General features: G+C 34.5%; 2 protein-coding genes and 1 pseudogene across 7 annotated transcripts; 1 reads left to right on the top strand and 2 right to left on the bottom strand.

The window, feature by feature from the left end:
* The first annotated feature begins 3,227 nt into the window (after positions 1–3,227).
* On the top strand, positions 3,228–4,994 carry LOC106318918 (pentatricopeptide repeat-containing protein At5g27460). The gene is made up of 2 exons (XM_013757084.1): positions 3,228–3,513; positions 3,590–4,994. Exons 1-2 carry the CDS (start codon positions 3,295–3,297, stop codon positions 4,805–4,807), a joined length of 1,437 nt encoding a protein of 478 aa, XP_013612538.1. The 5' UTR covers positions 3,228–3,294; the 3' UTR covers positions 4,808–4,994.
* On the bottom strand, positions 4,815–7,478 carry LOC106318919 (mevalonate kinase). 6 transcript variants are annotated; one of them, XM_013757085.1, is made up of 6 exons: positions 7,373–7,478; positions 6,801–6,938; positions 6,056–6,299; positions 5,728–5,975; positions 5,243–5,650; positions 4,815–5,146 (listed from the first exon to the last, which is right to left on the bottom strand). In XM_013757085.1, the coding sequence occupies exons 2-6, from the start codon at positions 6,931–6,933 to the stop codon at positions 5,040–5,042; spliced, it is 1,140 nt and encodes a 379-aa protein (XP_013612539.1). In that variant the 5' UTR covers positions 6,934–6,938; positions 7,373–7,478; the 3' UTR covers positions 4,815–5,039. The 6 variants fall into 6 exon arrangements, with proteins under 6 accessions (XP_013612539.1, XP_013612540.1, XP_013612541.1 ...); XM_013757086.1 differs by having other exon boundaries at positions 6,801–6,935; positions 7,373–7,447; XM_013757087.1 differs by having other exon boundaries at positions 6,801–6,955; positions 7,373–7,412.
* Positions 7,479–11,501: 4,023 nt separating this feature from the next.
* LOC106313938 lies at positions 11,502–12,990 on the bottom strand (annotated as a pseudogene).
* Between the last annotated feature and the right edge of the window lie 4,239 nt (positions 12,991–17,229).

The raw sequence follows: 17,229 nt of genomic DNA, 5'->3' as shown, positions 1-17,229 counted from the left end.
ATAAATTTGTAGAAGTCTGTTTCTACATGTTTTAGAATTAGATTAATGTGTAGATTTTGATTTCTAAGAATTTTAGAATGGTAGGTTAAGCGCGGAATGTGTATTCTACATTTTTGTAGAATACTCCTATTTACGTAGATCATGTATTCTAAACGTTGTAGATTCAATGAAAAATGTAGATTTCGTTTTCTACTTCGTAGAATGTCATTTCTACTTTTTTTAGAACATAATCTGAAATTTATAATTTTAACTTTTTTATAACTGGAAAATATACCATTAAGTTCATATAGGTATTTTAACAAATGTTACTATTTTTCCAAAAATTTTTTGTTTGTAAAACTATTTATTAAAATTATTTTCATAAATATTAAAAGGTATTATAGGAAAATATGACACAAAATATAGATTAGTCTAAAGAGACATAGTTACTATTTTTTTGCTCTAAAAAAACAGTTTTCCCAAGATAATAAGGGAAATTGGAATGTATAGCTACAAAACAAACCATAACTAAGTAACTAACCAAAAAGAAGTACCTTTATTATTTTTTTAATATATACTATATTACCCTTACTCTCCGGTTAATGAAAGAGAAAAATATCTCTTTTTTCTTCTTCGATCATCAACTACCACCGCTTATCATTTGTCACCATTACAATGCGACCATCTCCAATTATATAGCCATCACAACCATCACCAAATCCATAATCTATGCTAAATATGTCGTCTCCGCTTTTGAAATCTGCAGACCACGATGGTGTTATTGTCGAGGATTCCTCGTTTGTCATGTAAGTTTTCGGTAGTACTATGATATTTGAACAATATGTACTATGCTATTTTGTTTGTTATTATTCTATTTTAATAATAATTCATATTATGTATTGTGTGCATATTTTGATATTTGAGTTAGAGTTTATATGTCTTTTTAGGGTTTAGTGTGTTGTGTTTGGTTTATGGAACGTTTGTGTTGACTTTGGGGTAATCATCACTTCCTTCCATCATATACATTTCAAAATTTGAACATTAATATATACTATGTTATTTTGTTTGTTACTATTCTATTTTGATAATGCTTCATATTATGTACTATGTGCATATTTGATATTGGATTAGGGTTTATATTTCCTTTTACGGTTTAGTAATTAGTGTTTTGGGTTTAGTTTGTGGAAAGTTTGGGTTGACTTTGGGGTAAGCATTACCTCATTCACTGCAATTATATTCATTTCAAAATTTGAACATTAATATGTACTATACTATTTCATTTGTTATTACTCTATTTTAATAATGCTTCAATATTATGTACTGTGTGCATATTTTGATATTAGAGTTAGGGTTTATATTTTTTTTAGGGTTTAGTGATTAGTTTAGGTTTAGTTTATGGAAGTTTTGGGTTGACAGTGAATAAGCATTACTTCCACTATTATTATTTCATTAATATGAACTATATCTTATATAGAATATTCTATTCTATTTACTCTGTTTATCTTCTTCCATAACATTATTTTTTTCTCCGATCACCGCAGTCATATTAATCGTTGTATGAAAGATGACTGTTCTGTTTCATCCTTAATCACTCTTGCCGTAGTGATCATCTTCGTAGTCACCGCCACCGTTCCAATATCACTGCTCTGATAACCATTACCGCCGCGACCATGCCGCAATAATCACCACTGGTCACAATTTTTTTTCTTTGACTCGCAACTGGTTCAAAAGAAAGACAAAACCGGGAAAAAATTGCACAAATGCTATGAAATCTAATAACGTCAAAATCAATGGAACATATTTATTAGCACATAAGCTATTAGTTTATGTGTCCATGGAACATATTTATCTTTGTATTACGGAGATTCACAGTAGTTCCTGGCTTCATCAAGTCCACTTGATCGTTGCGAGCGGTGAAGATGATGGAAGCAGTCTCATCCCCAACGAGGCACTCAGCGATCCGACCAGGTCTAATGATACACGGAACTGAATACCGATCCACGACCTTAACGGTCAAAGTCTGACCGCTCGTACCTGGTTTAAGCTGATTCACCTTATGTTTCTTCTATCTCCCCTGCTGTCCGTTTCTTTGCTGGGAATTACGGCTGGTGTTTGACGCCATTGGAGCTGACGAGATCTCTGAAGAAAGAAAACAAATGAAGATTGTACTCTCTCTCTCTCCCTCCCTCCCTCCCTCTCCCCTCCCCTAGAAGAAAGCCCTAGAAAAAGGCTTTCGAGGGCCAACGAATTTATCTTATTTAAATAAAAATGAAGAAAATAAAATATTTTAATTGAAATTATGTTTATGTGTTAGTTGTTATTAAAAAACTTCCTTTTTTCTATTTCTAATACAAATAGTTTATTTTTTTTATTGTTAACCAACTTGTTAAGAATAACTTAATCTGCAAGTCTTTTACCAAAAAAAAAACTTGATCTGCAAGTTATTGAAGCTTATTCAACAGGGTTTTGGTGTTTTTTTTTCCTGTAAGCTGTTTGTAAATCAATCTTCTATTCTTTTAGGCCTAGGCGTTTTTACCTCAACCCGAAGTACTTACTTAAACCCGAACCAGAAAAATCGAAACCGAATCCAAATTGCTATATAAAAATATTCGAACGGGATTTATGAACTTAGTACTTTGGTGTTTGGTTATAACCCGAATCGGACCAAAATCCGAACTACGATCCGAAGATATCCGAAATTAGTTAAATATGTTAATGTTTTTATATATTTTAAGATGATTTAAATATTTTAGAATATTCAAAATATTTTTAGTTTGTTTTAATTGTTATTTTGAATACTTTTTAGTTAATTTAGATAGTTTAACTAATTTTTAATTAGATTTGTAAACAATTTATCTATTTTGTAATTTTTTTTGTCAATTTTTGAGGTTTAAAAAATATATTTTTGGACGATTTTAAAAATTGGTTACATCCGATCTAAACCGAACCCGGAAGGAACCGAACCAAATCTGATGCGATAATTAGTAAAACCCGAATGGTACTTCTGAGCGTAACACCGAAAATCTGAATCATTCGAACCGAAACCGAACGGTCCACCGAACGCCTAGGCCTAATTTATAGTGATAATAAATCGACGAAAAGATCCCCAATTTCTTTCTAAATCACATAATACCCCCAAAACTTTCAGATATAATACAGAAACCCCCTATTTCCGTCACTATTAGTAAACAACCTTCAACATAAACATCCCATTTATTATAAATCACATAAATAGCCCCAAACTTTCAGATTGCTTTAGAAACTCCTTCTTCTCTCCAGCCTCACACATCTGCAAGGCTGCAACATCCAAGTACAATGTATAGCAGGATTCGCTTGGCTGCGAAGACGAGTTTCTTAGCGAGGCTCCTGTCTTCAAGCGCCTCCACGGATACGTTGAAGAAGATACTGAGAAATAACTCTGTCCCCTCCCTGCTTCAACAACGCGTCGACTCGGGTCACCCCGTCACGTTATCGGAGCTCCGGTTCATCTCCAATCGCCTAATCAGATCGAACCGTCACGATCTCGCACTCCAGGTTTCGAAAGTCTCTACCTTTATTGAAAACAGAGAAAGAAGTTGAAAAAGTTTAGATTTTTAAACGTTATGTACAGATGATGGAGTGGATGGAGACTCGAAAAGACGTTAACTTTAGTGCCTACGACACTGCTCTTAAGCTGGAACTGATCATCAAAGCCCGTGGCTTGAAACAAGCCGAGGAATATTTCGAGCAGCTTCAAAGCTCTGTTTCAGCAGCTAGATCAGCTTACCCCCCTCTCCTCCGTGGCTATGTTAAAGGTAGGTTGGTTCAAGAAGCTGAAGCTCTCATGGAGAAGCTGAATGTATTGGGGTTTCTTGTAACTCCGCACCCGTTCAACGAGATGATGAAGCTTTACGAAGCGACTCGTCAGTATGAGAAAGTAGTGATGGTGATTCGGTTGATGAAGAGGAACAAGATACCGAGGAATGTTCTTTCTTATAATCTCTGGATGAACGCGTGCTGCGAAGCGTCAGGCGTTGGAGATGTGGAGAGTGTTTATGGGGAGATGGTTGGGGACAAGAGTGTTGAAGTTGGGTGGAGCTCGTTGTGTACTCTAGGGAATGTTTATGTTAAGGCTGGTTTTGTTGAGAAGGCTAAGTTGGTGCTTGAGAGTGCAGAGAAGAAGTTGAATAGGAGTAATAGGCTTGGATACTTCTTCCTCATCACTATGTATGCTTCTTTGGGAAACAAGGAAGGAGTTGTTCGTTTGTGGGAAGGTTCCAAGTCTGTTTCCGGGAGGATGACTTGTGCAAACTACATATGTGTGTTGTCCTCCTTGGTGAGACTTGGTGATCTTACAGAGGCTGAGAGGGTGTTTGAGGAGTGGGAGGAGAAATGCTGTAACTATGATGTTAGAGTCTCTAATGTTCTTTTGGGTGCTTACACTCGTAATGGACTGATCCGCGAAGCCGAGTCCTTGCATAACCGTGTGTTGGAGAGAGGAGGCAGTCCAAACTACAAGACTTGGGAGATTTTGATGGAGGGATGGGTGAAATGTCAAAGTATGGAGAAAGCTATTGATGCTATGCACCGAGCATTCGAGCTAATGAAGGGATGTCACTGGAGACCGTCTCAAAGAATCGTCATGGCCATTGCTGAGTACTTTGAGAAGGGGGAGAAAATGGAGGAAGCAAACATATATGTTAGAGATTTGCATCGTATTGGTCTTGCAAGTTTGCCGTTGTATAGATTGTTACTTAGAATGCATGAACATGTCCAGAGGCCAGCTTCTCACATCTATGATATGATGAAGTCAGACAACATTCAAATGGCTGAGGGGAGTTTGAGATAGAATCAAAGAATGTAACCTTGTATGCAAAGTTTCATACTTACTTTCAACATGTCCATTATAATGCATTCATGTCTACAATTAAACAACAAAAAGAGTGAAGATACTTCACACGGTAAAAACACTTACATTCAATACATCAGTAGTAAAAAAATGGACTCTTTATATATGTAATTGCAGCCTTCATCCAGTAAATGTGAGCAAATATGATTTTGTTAAACAATATAGCATCTGATCAAAAGCAAATCTCAGCTCCGTTACCACCAATGGATGCAGTGAAGCACTGAAAACCACTGGACTCAAGCTCCTCCACAACTTTGTCCACCACCGTCCCTGAAACCACTTACCAGAGAGGGATCCAATGTCAAGGGACAAACAAAAATCAAGATTCAAGAACCCCAAAAAAAAGGATGATTGAACATTTCTTAAAAAGGATACCTGTAGGTAACAGAGTGAGGACGCAGCCACCACCTCCAGCTCCAGTGAGTTTTGAGGTAAGCTTGTGCTTGAGCGTGGTTCTGATCACGGTATCAATAGAGCTGTGGCTAACCCCCATTGACTGCAGCAAGCCTTGGTTAATCTCCATGAGTTCTTTTATACTCTCTTCTTTCTCAGTAACCGAGTTCTGGTCTTTAGATTGGATGATCGCAGCTAGCTCTTTGCTTATAGAGTCCACAGCATTGAACACCGACTTCATAGCATCTGGATGTCTGACTGTTCTCTCTGATACACCAGAGACCAGAGCCTTCGTGTTCCGTCCTACTTTAGTGTTGGTGATTAGCATTCTCAGGGGCATGTTTGACTGTAATCGAGTTATCTCCCCTGAGCAGAACTTGATCATGTTGCCTGCAAAAGAAACAGCAAAACAGATATGGTTTCTCTCTTAACGTATACAATTTGGATGTTTTACAGTTAAAACTAACCGTATGCACTGACGGTGTTGTCGATCCCAGAAGGCTTCCCGTGGATGATCTTTTCACCTTCAAAAGCCCATTTATTCAGCAACTCGAGATTAGTCTCATCTAGAGAACTCCAACCTTCATGGTGTGTTTTGTCTAAGATAGAAGATGCAATGAGAGCAGACGTGAGAGCTACACAGAAAGCTGCTGATGAACCGAGGCCAGATCCGTATGGAAGCTCTGTTGTAATGATGACCGTAGCCGGACTGAATCTAAAAAAGCACAACAACAAAGATTCAAGAAAACTGGAAAATCTCTTTGAGCTCAAATTGGTTTGAGTTTTTTTCTTTACCCTCTGATACTGGTGTATAGCCAGAGGAAGGTGGAGATCCCAGAGGACAGCCAGATTTTTTCCTCTGGAATATTTTGCTCTTCAACCAAAACAGCAATTGATTTAAGGGTCTCGCCTGAACATGAAGCTGGTGAAGAAGTGCTTGAATCACAAGGAATCACTTCTTTGAGTCTGGATACGGACCAGGAAAACTCCAAGGAAAGGTCCTTGAGCTGAAGTGTAAGCCTATCATTGTTCTCAGCAGCTGTCAGAAAAAAAGGAAATGAAAATGCTTTCAGATTTGTTTCTACATTGGGAAAAAAGAACATCAAATATTACTTCTTCCACATTTTGATCTGAATCCATCAGGTACTAATGTCAAGTCAGTTGCTATAGAAATAAAGGTCCAAAAGATGCTAAACTCAAATCCAGCAAGCAGGCACACCGAGAATGAATCAACCTCAATACAAAATCCATTTGATACTACTTCTACTTAAAAAAAGCACATCCAGAGTCAATAACCAACTCAAATTTGAACAAAATGTAAACTCATGAATATCCATCCTGCAGATTCCAGAGGTTTGTTTAGTTTTGGATCCAGTTAGCTAGAGAAACCAGAGACGCTACATTCCAAAGAAAAAGCTTAGATCTTCAACTAATCAATCTCTAGTTTGGTACACTGTGAGATCAGTACATGAATCATAGTTGTGCTGATCTCAGTGAAGCATTAACAACCAAAACCAGAGAATCCTGTAAGAAAAGGAACCTGATTGAAGAGGAAGGCGTAGAGTGACGTAAGTGTAGAGATCAATGGCCGCTGCTACTGCCGTGGAACCATGAACAACCGCATGTTCCCCTGCGAGTATGATCTTTCCCGGAGCTCTCGCTTTCACCTCCATCTCTTCTGAATCCAAACACAAACAGAATGTAAAGGACATAAAGACAGATTCACCAACAACAAAAAAAAGTCGAGAATTCACATTCTAGCAACTACGATATTCAAACACCAACTCAGGAACAGATGTTACAAAAAAATGTGAATCAGATCAAAGGGCAATTTGCATAATTGGGATCTGAATCGAACCAAAAGATTGAAACTTTAGAATGTATAACCAAAAGGGTAAATGTGAATCACATCAAAGCTGCTCAGATCGAAAAAAGAAGCTAAGAAGTCGAAAGTAAAAGTTTAAGATTCGTTCTTATTCTTCCTTCCTGACTTCATTTTCTTAGCTCACGCAATAACAACACTTGAGCCAAAAAAAAAAAAAATTCAAATCAAATCAAACAAAACATATAGCAGACATTCGATAGACAGACAGAGAGAGAGACAGCATGTACCAAGATTTGCCGAGAAAACGATCCCTAGAAGATGTCTGAAGCCACCACGCACGACACGATCAGCGTATTTAATTAACCAAAACAACTGGATCCCGGTTTAACTTTCCGGTTTGGAAAAAAAATATATATATACACATACTTATATGAATTTGGTAAGGCTTCATTCAACCTCGGTTCGTCTAGTTATATCTGCTTAATGTGAGATAAAAATTACACTTTCAGTTCGATTTTTATATCTTAATTTAAAATACTCGGTTTGGTTTGGTTTTTACAAACCGTGTTTAAAGAAGAACAGGTTTGAAGAGAGTTGAAAGACAAATAATACTATAAACATTTGTATTAGACGAGAAACAAGAAGACGGATCTCGATGGCGATGGGTTTCATTTGCTAAATCCACAAAAGTATGAGACTTTCATCAAAAGAAGACTGATCCCTTTTGTTTCACATCAAACCCATTTGACCAAAGGTATATGCAGAGTAATGGTGTGAAGTTAGTAAAACAGCTGATGAAGAACCTAAGACTAATCTATAAGCTCTTTCATTCCAAAACAATGTTTCAATTTCATATCAGTTAAATGTACGTTCCCCCACTATACAGATCAGCCATTGAGACGTCACAAGTCTAACTCAACACCTGAAAACATAACTCTCTTTTTTTCCTAGATGAGGCTCTTCATAATCATCTGTATGCATCGGGTAAACGATAACCATATTTTGTCAGCAAACATCTTGCCAGTCTTGAGCTTGACATGCCAGTGCAGTGTCAAGTTGAAGTATAGTTATACCTGATTCAGGGAATTCTTGGAGGTTTCATATTTATACCTGCAAATATATTCGTTTTTCTGTTGGTTTTTAATTATGTTCATTCGGACCTACAGAAAAAAAAAATATCCAACAAGATAGTATGAGACTGGGAAGATCCTTCAGATGCTATACCTGCTTTGTGTTCCAAGTAAATAGTGACTGCAAGTCTTGCTGTTATGTTCAGTGTCAAGCTGACCTGAAAACACGTATAAGTTCTAAGCATTTAGAATATTCGCAACAGAAAAAAGGGCAGCCTGATCAAGAAGATAAAGCTACAGTGTGTGCATAAGCTGACCAACTTGGAAAATTTGAGCTCACTATGACTTTCAAGAGTAGGCAAATGTAAAGTCTGAATATTTTACTCTCTCATGCTCAAAGAAACGGTCGCATCATAAAACCCACCATGGCCATGAAACTAAAGTCTGAATATTTTACTCTCATGTTCAAGTAAGTTTCCAGAACTCTCTTTGATAATACCCAACAATAAAAGTTTCAACCTTTATAAGTTTTCCACCAATCCAAACAAAACTGAGGATCTAAACAACTTAACCCTATCATAATGCACTAAGAGATCTCTGCATTTGAATAAAAACATACCTCCATCTGAGCAGAGGGAGTTTGGTTACTGAAGTTATCAGAGAAGGACGCAATGGCGCAAATGAAAGCTAAGGTAGTGACAGAAAATGTGAACAGAGCATTTTCTCTGTAAGCAAAAGAATGCATCCCCTTATCAAAGCAAAACCATAATTTTTAATCTATATAAAATAAAAAAAATTAATAGTAATGAATATAGAATTAGAAATATACAATTATTAAAACTAATACTATAAATTATCTTTATGCATTGAGATTTTTTTATTAAAGATATAGCACATATTGAAATATATTTTGTCAATTATTTATGAAGTATTAAAAATAATTAATATACTATTTTTTGTAAACTTAATTTATGTGTATTTTTATAGTTTTAATATAAAATCATTTCAAAATTATTATAAATGAATAAATGCTTTTTTCAAATTTAAATCATATAATTTTCAGCCCTAATTTTTTAAAAGAATTATTATATATATATATATATATGGATATACGCTTCCAATACGTACCCGCTTCCTAATATTTTAAAAGATCTCGCTTCTGCGTTTCCTTACGCTTCTGCTTCCACGTATCCGCTTCCGTTTCCATGTAACATACGTTATGTCTGATTACTAATGGAAATGTTTTCTTTTTTGTTTTTAATGGAAATGTTTATAGTGGAAACATTATGGCTAATGATTGATTAAGTATTCATTAATGTGTTTACATAGAAATTTTGGGATTTGAACTTTAAAAAAAACGATTTGTTATCATTTATGTAGATTAATAGAAACAAACTTTTAAAAAAAAAAAATTATAAGATTCTGTAGTGTTGATCTTTTCTTTTGTTTTTTGTTCTAAAGCTGTAAACATAACCACTTTTATAATTTATAAAATAACAAAAAATAGTGTTTTTAAAATAATAAATCTAATGAATATAATCAGTAATCCAGTCTGATAATCTGATTCATTCTAAAACTAGAATATCTGGACATTGCAGATCCAAGTCAATAATTCAATATGTTCAAGAATAGATGTACATATATATAGTATGTTATATAATGTAGAAACTCTATCCATGTAACTCTCTTTACCCAACCTCCTCTTAGAGCAATCCATCGGGCGTATGTAGAAATCATAGGACCATGATTCTCATCGTTTAGTAAATATAGGCAACAACGATTTTTTGATGTATTATGTTTGTGGTTGCGTTTACGTTTGTGTTTTAACCTCTGACTAGATTCTGACCCGCTTTTCAAAGAGCAAGTATATTTTCTGTTTTACATTTTTTTAACTATTTTTTCTATTTGTGTGTTTTAATCATATTTGTGTGTTTTTATAAACATATTTCTGTAAAATATTTTTCTTAAATGATTAGTAAAATGTTTAAATAATTGTATCAAAATAGTAAGATTAAACATATATTAATAGGTCATGTTCCTAATTTAATATTCTCTCTGTTTCATATTAAGTGTCGTTTTGGGTTTGTGCACACGGATTAAGGAAACAGTTAATTTTGAATATTTCCTATATAAAAACACAAGTACCAATACACCTAATCATATTTCAACCAATAGAAAAATAAATTACTGAATAAAACTAATAAATTTTGCATTGAAAATCGAAAACGACACTTATTTTGTAACGAAAAAAATTATCTACAACGACACTTATTCAGAAACGGAGGAAGTATAATAGATGAGTTAATATGTTTGTTTAAATAATTTATTAGTTGATGAATATTTTGCATGTTCCTTGAAATAACTTGCAAAAATTTGTAATCACAAAAAAAATTAATGTCTGATTTAAGCTTAATAAAATTCTAAGGATATTTTTTTATTTGTATAATTTATTAAAGCTAATTTTCTTTCTAATAAAAGACAAAATAAAAATCAAAATATTTTCTCTTCTTTAGATGACCGCGTATTGGGTTTAAGATGGGACGATGTTGTTCTGAAGTCATATCATTATCTTCATTGTTGCAATTGAAATGTTTTTTTATTGGATAATTTTTTTTTTGTGAAATGATATATCATTAATTGTATCGTAAAAAAAGTGTGGATTGCAGAAAACTATTACAAAAAAGTGGATCCCGATTATTTAATAGTTTATAATGAAAGTTATTCAAAAATAGGTTGACTGGTAAAAACAGTTGGACACAATGTATATCAACGGATCAATATCCTAATTTAACGGTATTGATGATTAGTTTTAGAGTTATCGTATGGTACCTTCCTCTGAAACAAACTTTATCACGACTTTTGGTAATTTACGTATTATATTTCTAGAACGTATTTGACTAATGGCGGCTTTCGTACGTCGACCTAGTCGTGGTCAATATTATTTTCACAACGGTCGTCGTCTATCTAGATGACGTATTGGAATGGTTCTATTTTACATAACTTTGAATGGGTACATAATTCATTCCAAGGTGTACAACCTATTTTAGTCTGGGTATGTCGTACTTCAAAGTTCAAATGATTGATTGTCGGAACTGTATGCGTTTATTAACAAATAATCCCGTATAAAAATAATCATATGTCATTCTCTGTATTCTATGTATTATTATTGGTCATGATGTTCTCTTTAAAGAATAGAGAAGCCAGTCTAGTCTCCACCCCATGTTCGACTCAAATTATTCTTTTGTTCTTTGTTTGACTTATAAAGATCCTTTCATTTTTTTAAAAAGATCTATTCATTTTGCTTTTATGTCTATGTGCGTAATGTATCATCATGAATCGCAGCTAATGAATAAAGAAAGTAAACAAAAATATATGAATAAAGGAGATGTTACAAAAGTCGATTTTCTTTATGAAGAAAAGCACAAAATACAATAAAACAGTCTCCTTGTCCATGGGACTGAGTCTATTGACATTTAATATATTACCAGAAAAGATAAATAAAATTAAAGAATAGCGTAAAATATATTGTATGAAGAAATGCAATGCACACAAAATCTATTGTATGAACAATGCAATGGACACAAATCTATCGTAGTTCTGATAGAAAAAGAGTTCTTAACCAATTAAACCGGCAACCTAACAGTACCGCTAGCTAAACCAACTGTACCGGTATGTTGAACTTAAACCGATGATGTTCCTTCACCGTCCTTATTAACTTCAATTCTTGGCGAAGGAACCGGTGTACTCCTCCACATAAACGACGGGTTTCTAAGAAAATTCCACCGGTCTGTTCGTACCGTATCACCGGTCGGACTGGTTACTGCTCTAATGCTACCTGTACCACCTAGCCTAATTGAACCATCGTCCCGGCTCCTCCACATAAACGATTGTGTTTTGCGGAACAACCACCGGTCCGACCGAGCCCTTGATCGGTCAACCGGTTTACCACTTCTAGAGCTTCCTCCCCTCGGTAGAACCAATAGACTATTAGACCGGTTCATCTTCCGACTCGCCATTATCTTCTTCCTTACATCTTCCGGTAACCTTAACGTAAACCGCTCGGTACATTCTCCAGGTGATACCACCGAATGCCCCGTCGTATGCGACCTGGAGAATTTGACACGTGTATCAACACTCCCACCGAGCTCCACCGCACATTCAGGAACCACCACCGATTGCTGCGACTCGATATCAATTTCGGTTACTAATTCCGGTTCGACCGGTTCGGCGAGATTCGTGCGGCAAACCGGACAAGTCACGTGACCCTGAAGCCAAGCTCCGATACAGTGAGGGTGGAACACGTGATCGCATTTAGGAAGCAAACGCAGCGTTTCGTCGTCCTCGAACTCGTTCAGACAAATCGCGCACTCCAACGCACCTTTCCCGATCTTCTGCGTTTTCACTTCCGAGTACACGAGCGTCGGGAACGTCTCGATCACCGACGCGTCGAGACCACGCGCCGTCGCGTGCGCCACTCTCGTCGCTCCTACTCTAGGATTATTAACGCTGCCGTCGACTGCGCCCGTGTAGCGGCGGAGGTAGACGGTGAAGAACCCCATGAAGAAGAGGATAGCGATCACGACAACAATCGCTACGGCCATGGCGGGACTTAGCCCGCTTCCGTAACTATACTGCTCATTTCTGGTGTCGGTTTGACCCGAGGCTAGCTCCGAGCCGGCTAATAGTAGAAACAGGACAAGAGCTTGAAAAGACAGTAAGCTCTTCATGCTTCTGAATCCCAAAGAATAGTTAAGATATTACTATTTTTTTTTTTACATGGAGGTTTTATAGAGAGATGTTTGAAAAGTTGTGAAGGCTTTGGAGAAGAAGCGAGGAAGAACGACTCAAGAAGGTGGTAGGACCAGTTAGGGGATAAGCCATCAGCAAATGTGTCACTTCACGTGAACAGAGATTTTTCCAACTAAGGATTCAAATGGTAAAAACGGTTCAAGCACGACGGATCAAGCAAATCAAAGAGGTCAAACGGGACAAGTGCAGGTCAAGCAGGTCAAGAAGAATAAGGGCAGATCATGCAGATCAAATAGTTTATTACAATTTTAAATGGTAAAATCAGTTTAAATAAAACAAATTATATATTTTAATAATTAAAATTATAATAAAAACCAAAACACATAATATATAAAAACTTTAACAATTAACAAAATACATATCTTTTTTATTAGTATACATATATAAACTAAAATACTATATATTTATATAATACATATTATAACTAAAACCACATATATTATATAAATATAATAATTTAAAATAGATATGAAAATTATATGATAAAAAAGCTAAATAGATAACGATAGTTTTTGTATTATTAAAATTGTGAGTAACTAAAATGAAAATATAATATTTATAGAAGAAGTTTAGATATATTTTGAAATTTAATTATTTATGAAAAAATCATTGATTGATTAAGAAAAGATAAAAGCAGATGAACTGCCTTAAATGTATGATGATGAAATCTGCATGCAGATCTCTTTCTTTTCCTCACAAAAAAACAAAAAATATTGATATGCATGCAGATCTCCTGCTAAGTACTTTATAAAAAAAGAAAAACGCGAATGGTAACTTTAAAACAAGAGAACTGCACTTGCGGGTGAACTGCATTTCTTCCGCTGCACCATTCAAACACTAAGATATAAAAGATACAGTAGAAGAGTCAATATTTTTTATGATTAGACTCTTGGATACTTGTCATTTTTATCTATTGATTTTTTATTTCACTGTCTCTTGTTATTGTTTTTTATCATTGACCACAACTCCTTATATAAATATATATATATATCAAATGTTACATTGGCTAACCATACAAAATTGCTTTTTTAATTTCCTAAAATTGCAATGGTTGATCAGATTAAAGTTGCAATCACTAAAGATTAAAATTGCAATTGTTAATATTCAAAGATTACAATGCCTTATTTAAAAGAAGATGTAAGTTTATTCAGATAACTTGATGAGAGGTGAAACTATTCAACCATAAAGAAAATATGAGATGTCGACACAATGTTACCTTTTGAAAAAGGTTTACAATGACAAAGATAAGTAACATATGAAATTTCAAACGATAAAAAAAAACTTTAGTTAAATGTTGATTGGAGTATCTCCTATATACTCATCTTAGAACATTACAACATGTTTTCGTAGCCACGTGTCAATTACTAGGATGATTCTTAGAATCCTTAGAATAATAAGTCGGTCCATATCAATATGTCTTATATTTTTTTTATTAAACTAACTATCAAATTAATTAGTAGTGTAAAATAATATTTTCAATTTTTTCCTTAAATAAAAGCTACGGAATTACCTAATATGATTACCATATATAAATTAAGAAAAGATAAAAGCAGATGAACTGCCTTAAATGTATGATGATGAAATCTGCATGCAGATCTCTTTCTTTTCCTCACAAAAAAACAAAAAATATTGATATGCATGCAGATCTCCTGCTAAGTACTTTATAAAAAAAGAAAAACGCGAATGGTAACTTTAAAGCAGAAAAACTGCACTTACGGATGAACTGCTTTTCTCCCATTACACCATTCAAACACTAAGGTTATAGTGAAAATTCATAATAAGAGTTTGACATGGTCTACCTTATTAAGACTATTGATTAACCCCAGTCTCTTTTTTTAATTTCATTAGAGACAGTTCTTAGTTTTATCTAAGAAAAACTAAAAACGATCTCTTAAATAAAATATATAAGAGCATGATTAATGAGAAGTTATCAGGGTGAAGTTCTTAGCAGAATATAAGAAACCGTTTCTTAACTTTTAACTTATTTAAGAGCGAGCTCTTATTTTTTTTTAGTTAAAAGTTAAGAGACAATTTCTTATATTCCGGTAAGAACTCCAACTTAAGAACGCCCATTAATCAAGATGTAACAATATTGTACAAGTCATATTTCCAATATTTGAATAAATTATTATTTTAAACAATGTAAAATAATTTACCAAATATATAATCACATAAATGCAATTATTGCTAGGTTCAAAGAAGTAGGTAAATCCTCAATTTTTTTTCATCTTTAGCTTATCATAAGAAACAACCTCAATGGTTAAAAACTCAAAAAAAGTTCTTAACTATATTAAAAACTCAAAAAAACTCTAAAAAGTTCTAAAAATGACTAATGATATTATACCAAATATACTTATTGTATCTAGACAGATTATGAAATTATCAATTTTTCTTTCTAACTTGTTTTTTTTATTTTAAATATTTCAATAGCTGAGATACTCTCAGAAATTGTCACTGGACATCGCCTTTTTAGAATTGTTTATGTAGTAAACTACTTAAATTTGGTACTTACCAAACTTTTAAACTTTTAAGGGCTTTTTGCAAAAGTGACTCAAAACTTGGAGTCAAACAGAAAACTAACCTTTTCTTTTGACTCCTTTTTTTTTTGAGATTTTAACCCCACACCTGCATTTTATCTACGAAAATGCCATTAACATTTTTTTTTTTTTTTTTTCGAAAATGGCTTCTTTACTGTCTCAACCTCATCTTCTTCAAGTATTTACAATATTGCCACTGCAATGAATAGTGGCAACAACCTTGTACGAACTGTTTGGAGCTTTTAATGCCCTTTAATGCACGTAAATCTCTTTACACTCTCTCTGTTTCAATTGTTATGAACTAAAAACAACATTTCTTTCACTTTCTCTCTATATTCATCCAAAAAACTCAAGCTTTTGATTCAAAATATGGGCTATGGTTGACAGAGCCATATTTCTTTCGTTTTGACTTACGGTTGCTTTCGTTTGAGGTTCTGGGTGGTTGGAGAAGACCCTGTGTGCAAACGAAGTCATCTCACCTAGTTTAAGGTACGAATTTGAATTTTTTTTCAAGATCTGTTCGCGTAGAAGACTTACTAGTAAGTCATCTGTATGTAGAAGACTTACTGATGAGTCTTCTGGTCAAACGGAAGACTTAAATTAAGTCGTCCAGCTTTGTTTGTTAAAAAAAAACACTCCAGACGACTTATATATACGTCGTCTACGAGAAACGGGCTAGTTTTGCATTTGACCGAATCGTGTCAGATCTTTGACTATTTCTGGACGACTTATAATTCAGTCGTCTCTGGGAAAGTTAAAATTTCAATATTTTATGAAAACTTGACGACTTACGTGTAAGTCGTCCTAGGTTAGTTTTGTAATTGAAAAATAAAACTTCATAATTTAACTTTAACCAGACGACTTAATATAAAGTCGTCCCTCCAGAAGACTTAATTTAAAGTCGTCCGGGGAAAGCAAAGTCGTCCAGAATTTTTCCCAATTTTCTGGTCAAACCTTGCTTATCCCGGACGACCTTAAATTAAGTCGTTTAGCTGGACGACTTTATATTAAGTCGTCTGGTTAAAGTTAAATTATGAAGTTTTATTTTTCAATTACAAAACTAACCTAGGACGACTTACACGTAAGTCGTCAAGTTTTCATAAAATATTGAAATTTTAACTTTCCCAGAGACGACTGAATTATAAGTCGTCCAGAAATAGTCAAAGATCTGACACGATTCGGTCAAATGCAAAACTAGCCCGTTTCTCATAGACGACGTATATATAAGTCGTCTGAAGTGTTTTTTTTTAACAAACAAAGCTGGACGACTTAATTTAAGTCGTCCGTTTGACCAGAAGACTCATCAGTAAGTCTTCTACATACAGATGACTTACTAGTAAGTCTTCTACGCGAACAGATCTTGAAAAAAAATTCAAATTCGTACCTTAAACTAGGTGAGATGACTTCGTTTGCACACAAGGTCTTCTCCAACCACCCAGAACCTCAAACGAAAGCAACCGTAAGTAAAAACGAAAGAAATATGGCTCTGTCAACCATAGCCCATATTTTGAATCAAAAGCTTGAGTTTTTTGGATGAATATAGAGAGAAAGTGAAAGAAATGTTGTTTTTAGTTCATAACAATTGAAACAGAGAGAGTGTAAAGAGATTTACGTGCATTAAAGGGCAATAAAAGCTCCAAACAGTTCGTACAAGGTTGTTGCCACTATTCATTGCAGTGGCAATATTGTAAATACTTGAAAAAGATGAGGTTGAGACAGTAAAGAAGC

The sequence above is a fragment of the Brassica oleracea genome, chromosome C9 (genome assembly GCF_000695525.1).
Source record: "Brassica oleracea var. oleracea cultivar TO1000 chromosome C9, BOL, whole genome shotgun sequence".
NCBI lineage: Eukaryota > Viridiplantae > Streptophyta > Magnoliopsida > Brassicales > Brassicaceae > Brassica > Brassica oleracea.
Note: the sequence above shows the minus strand (reverse complement) of the source record. Positions and strands in the feature narration are given on the sequence as shown.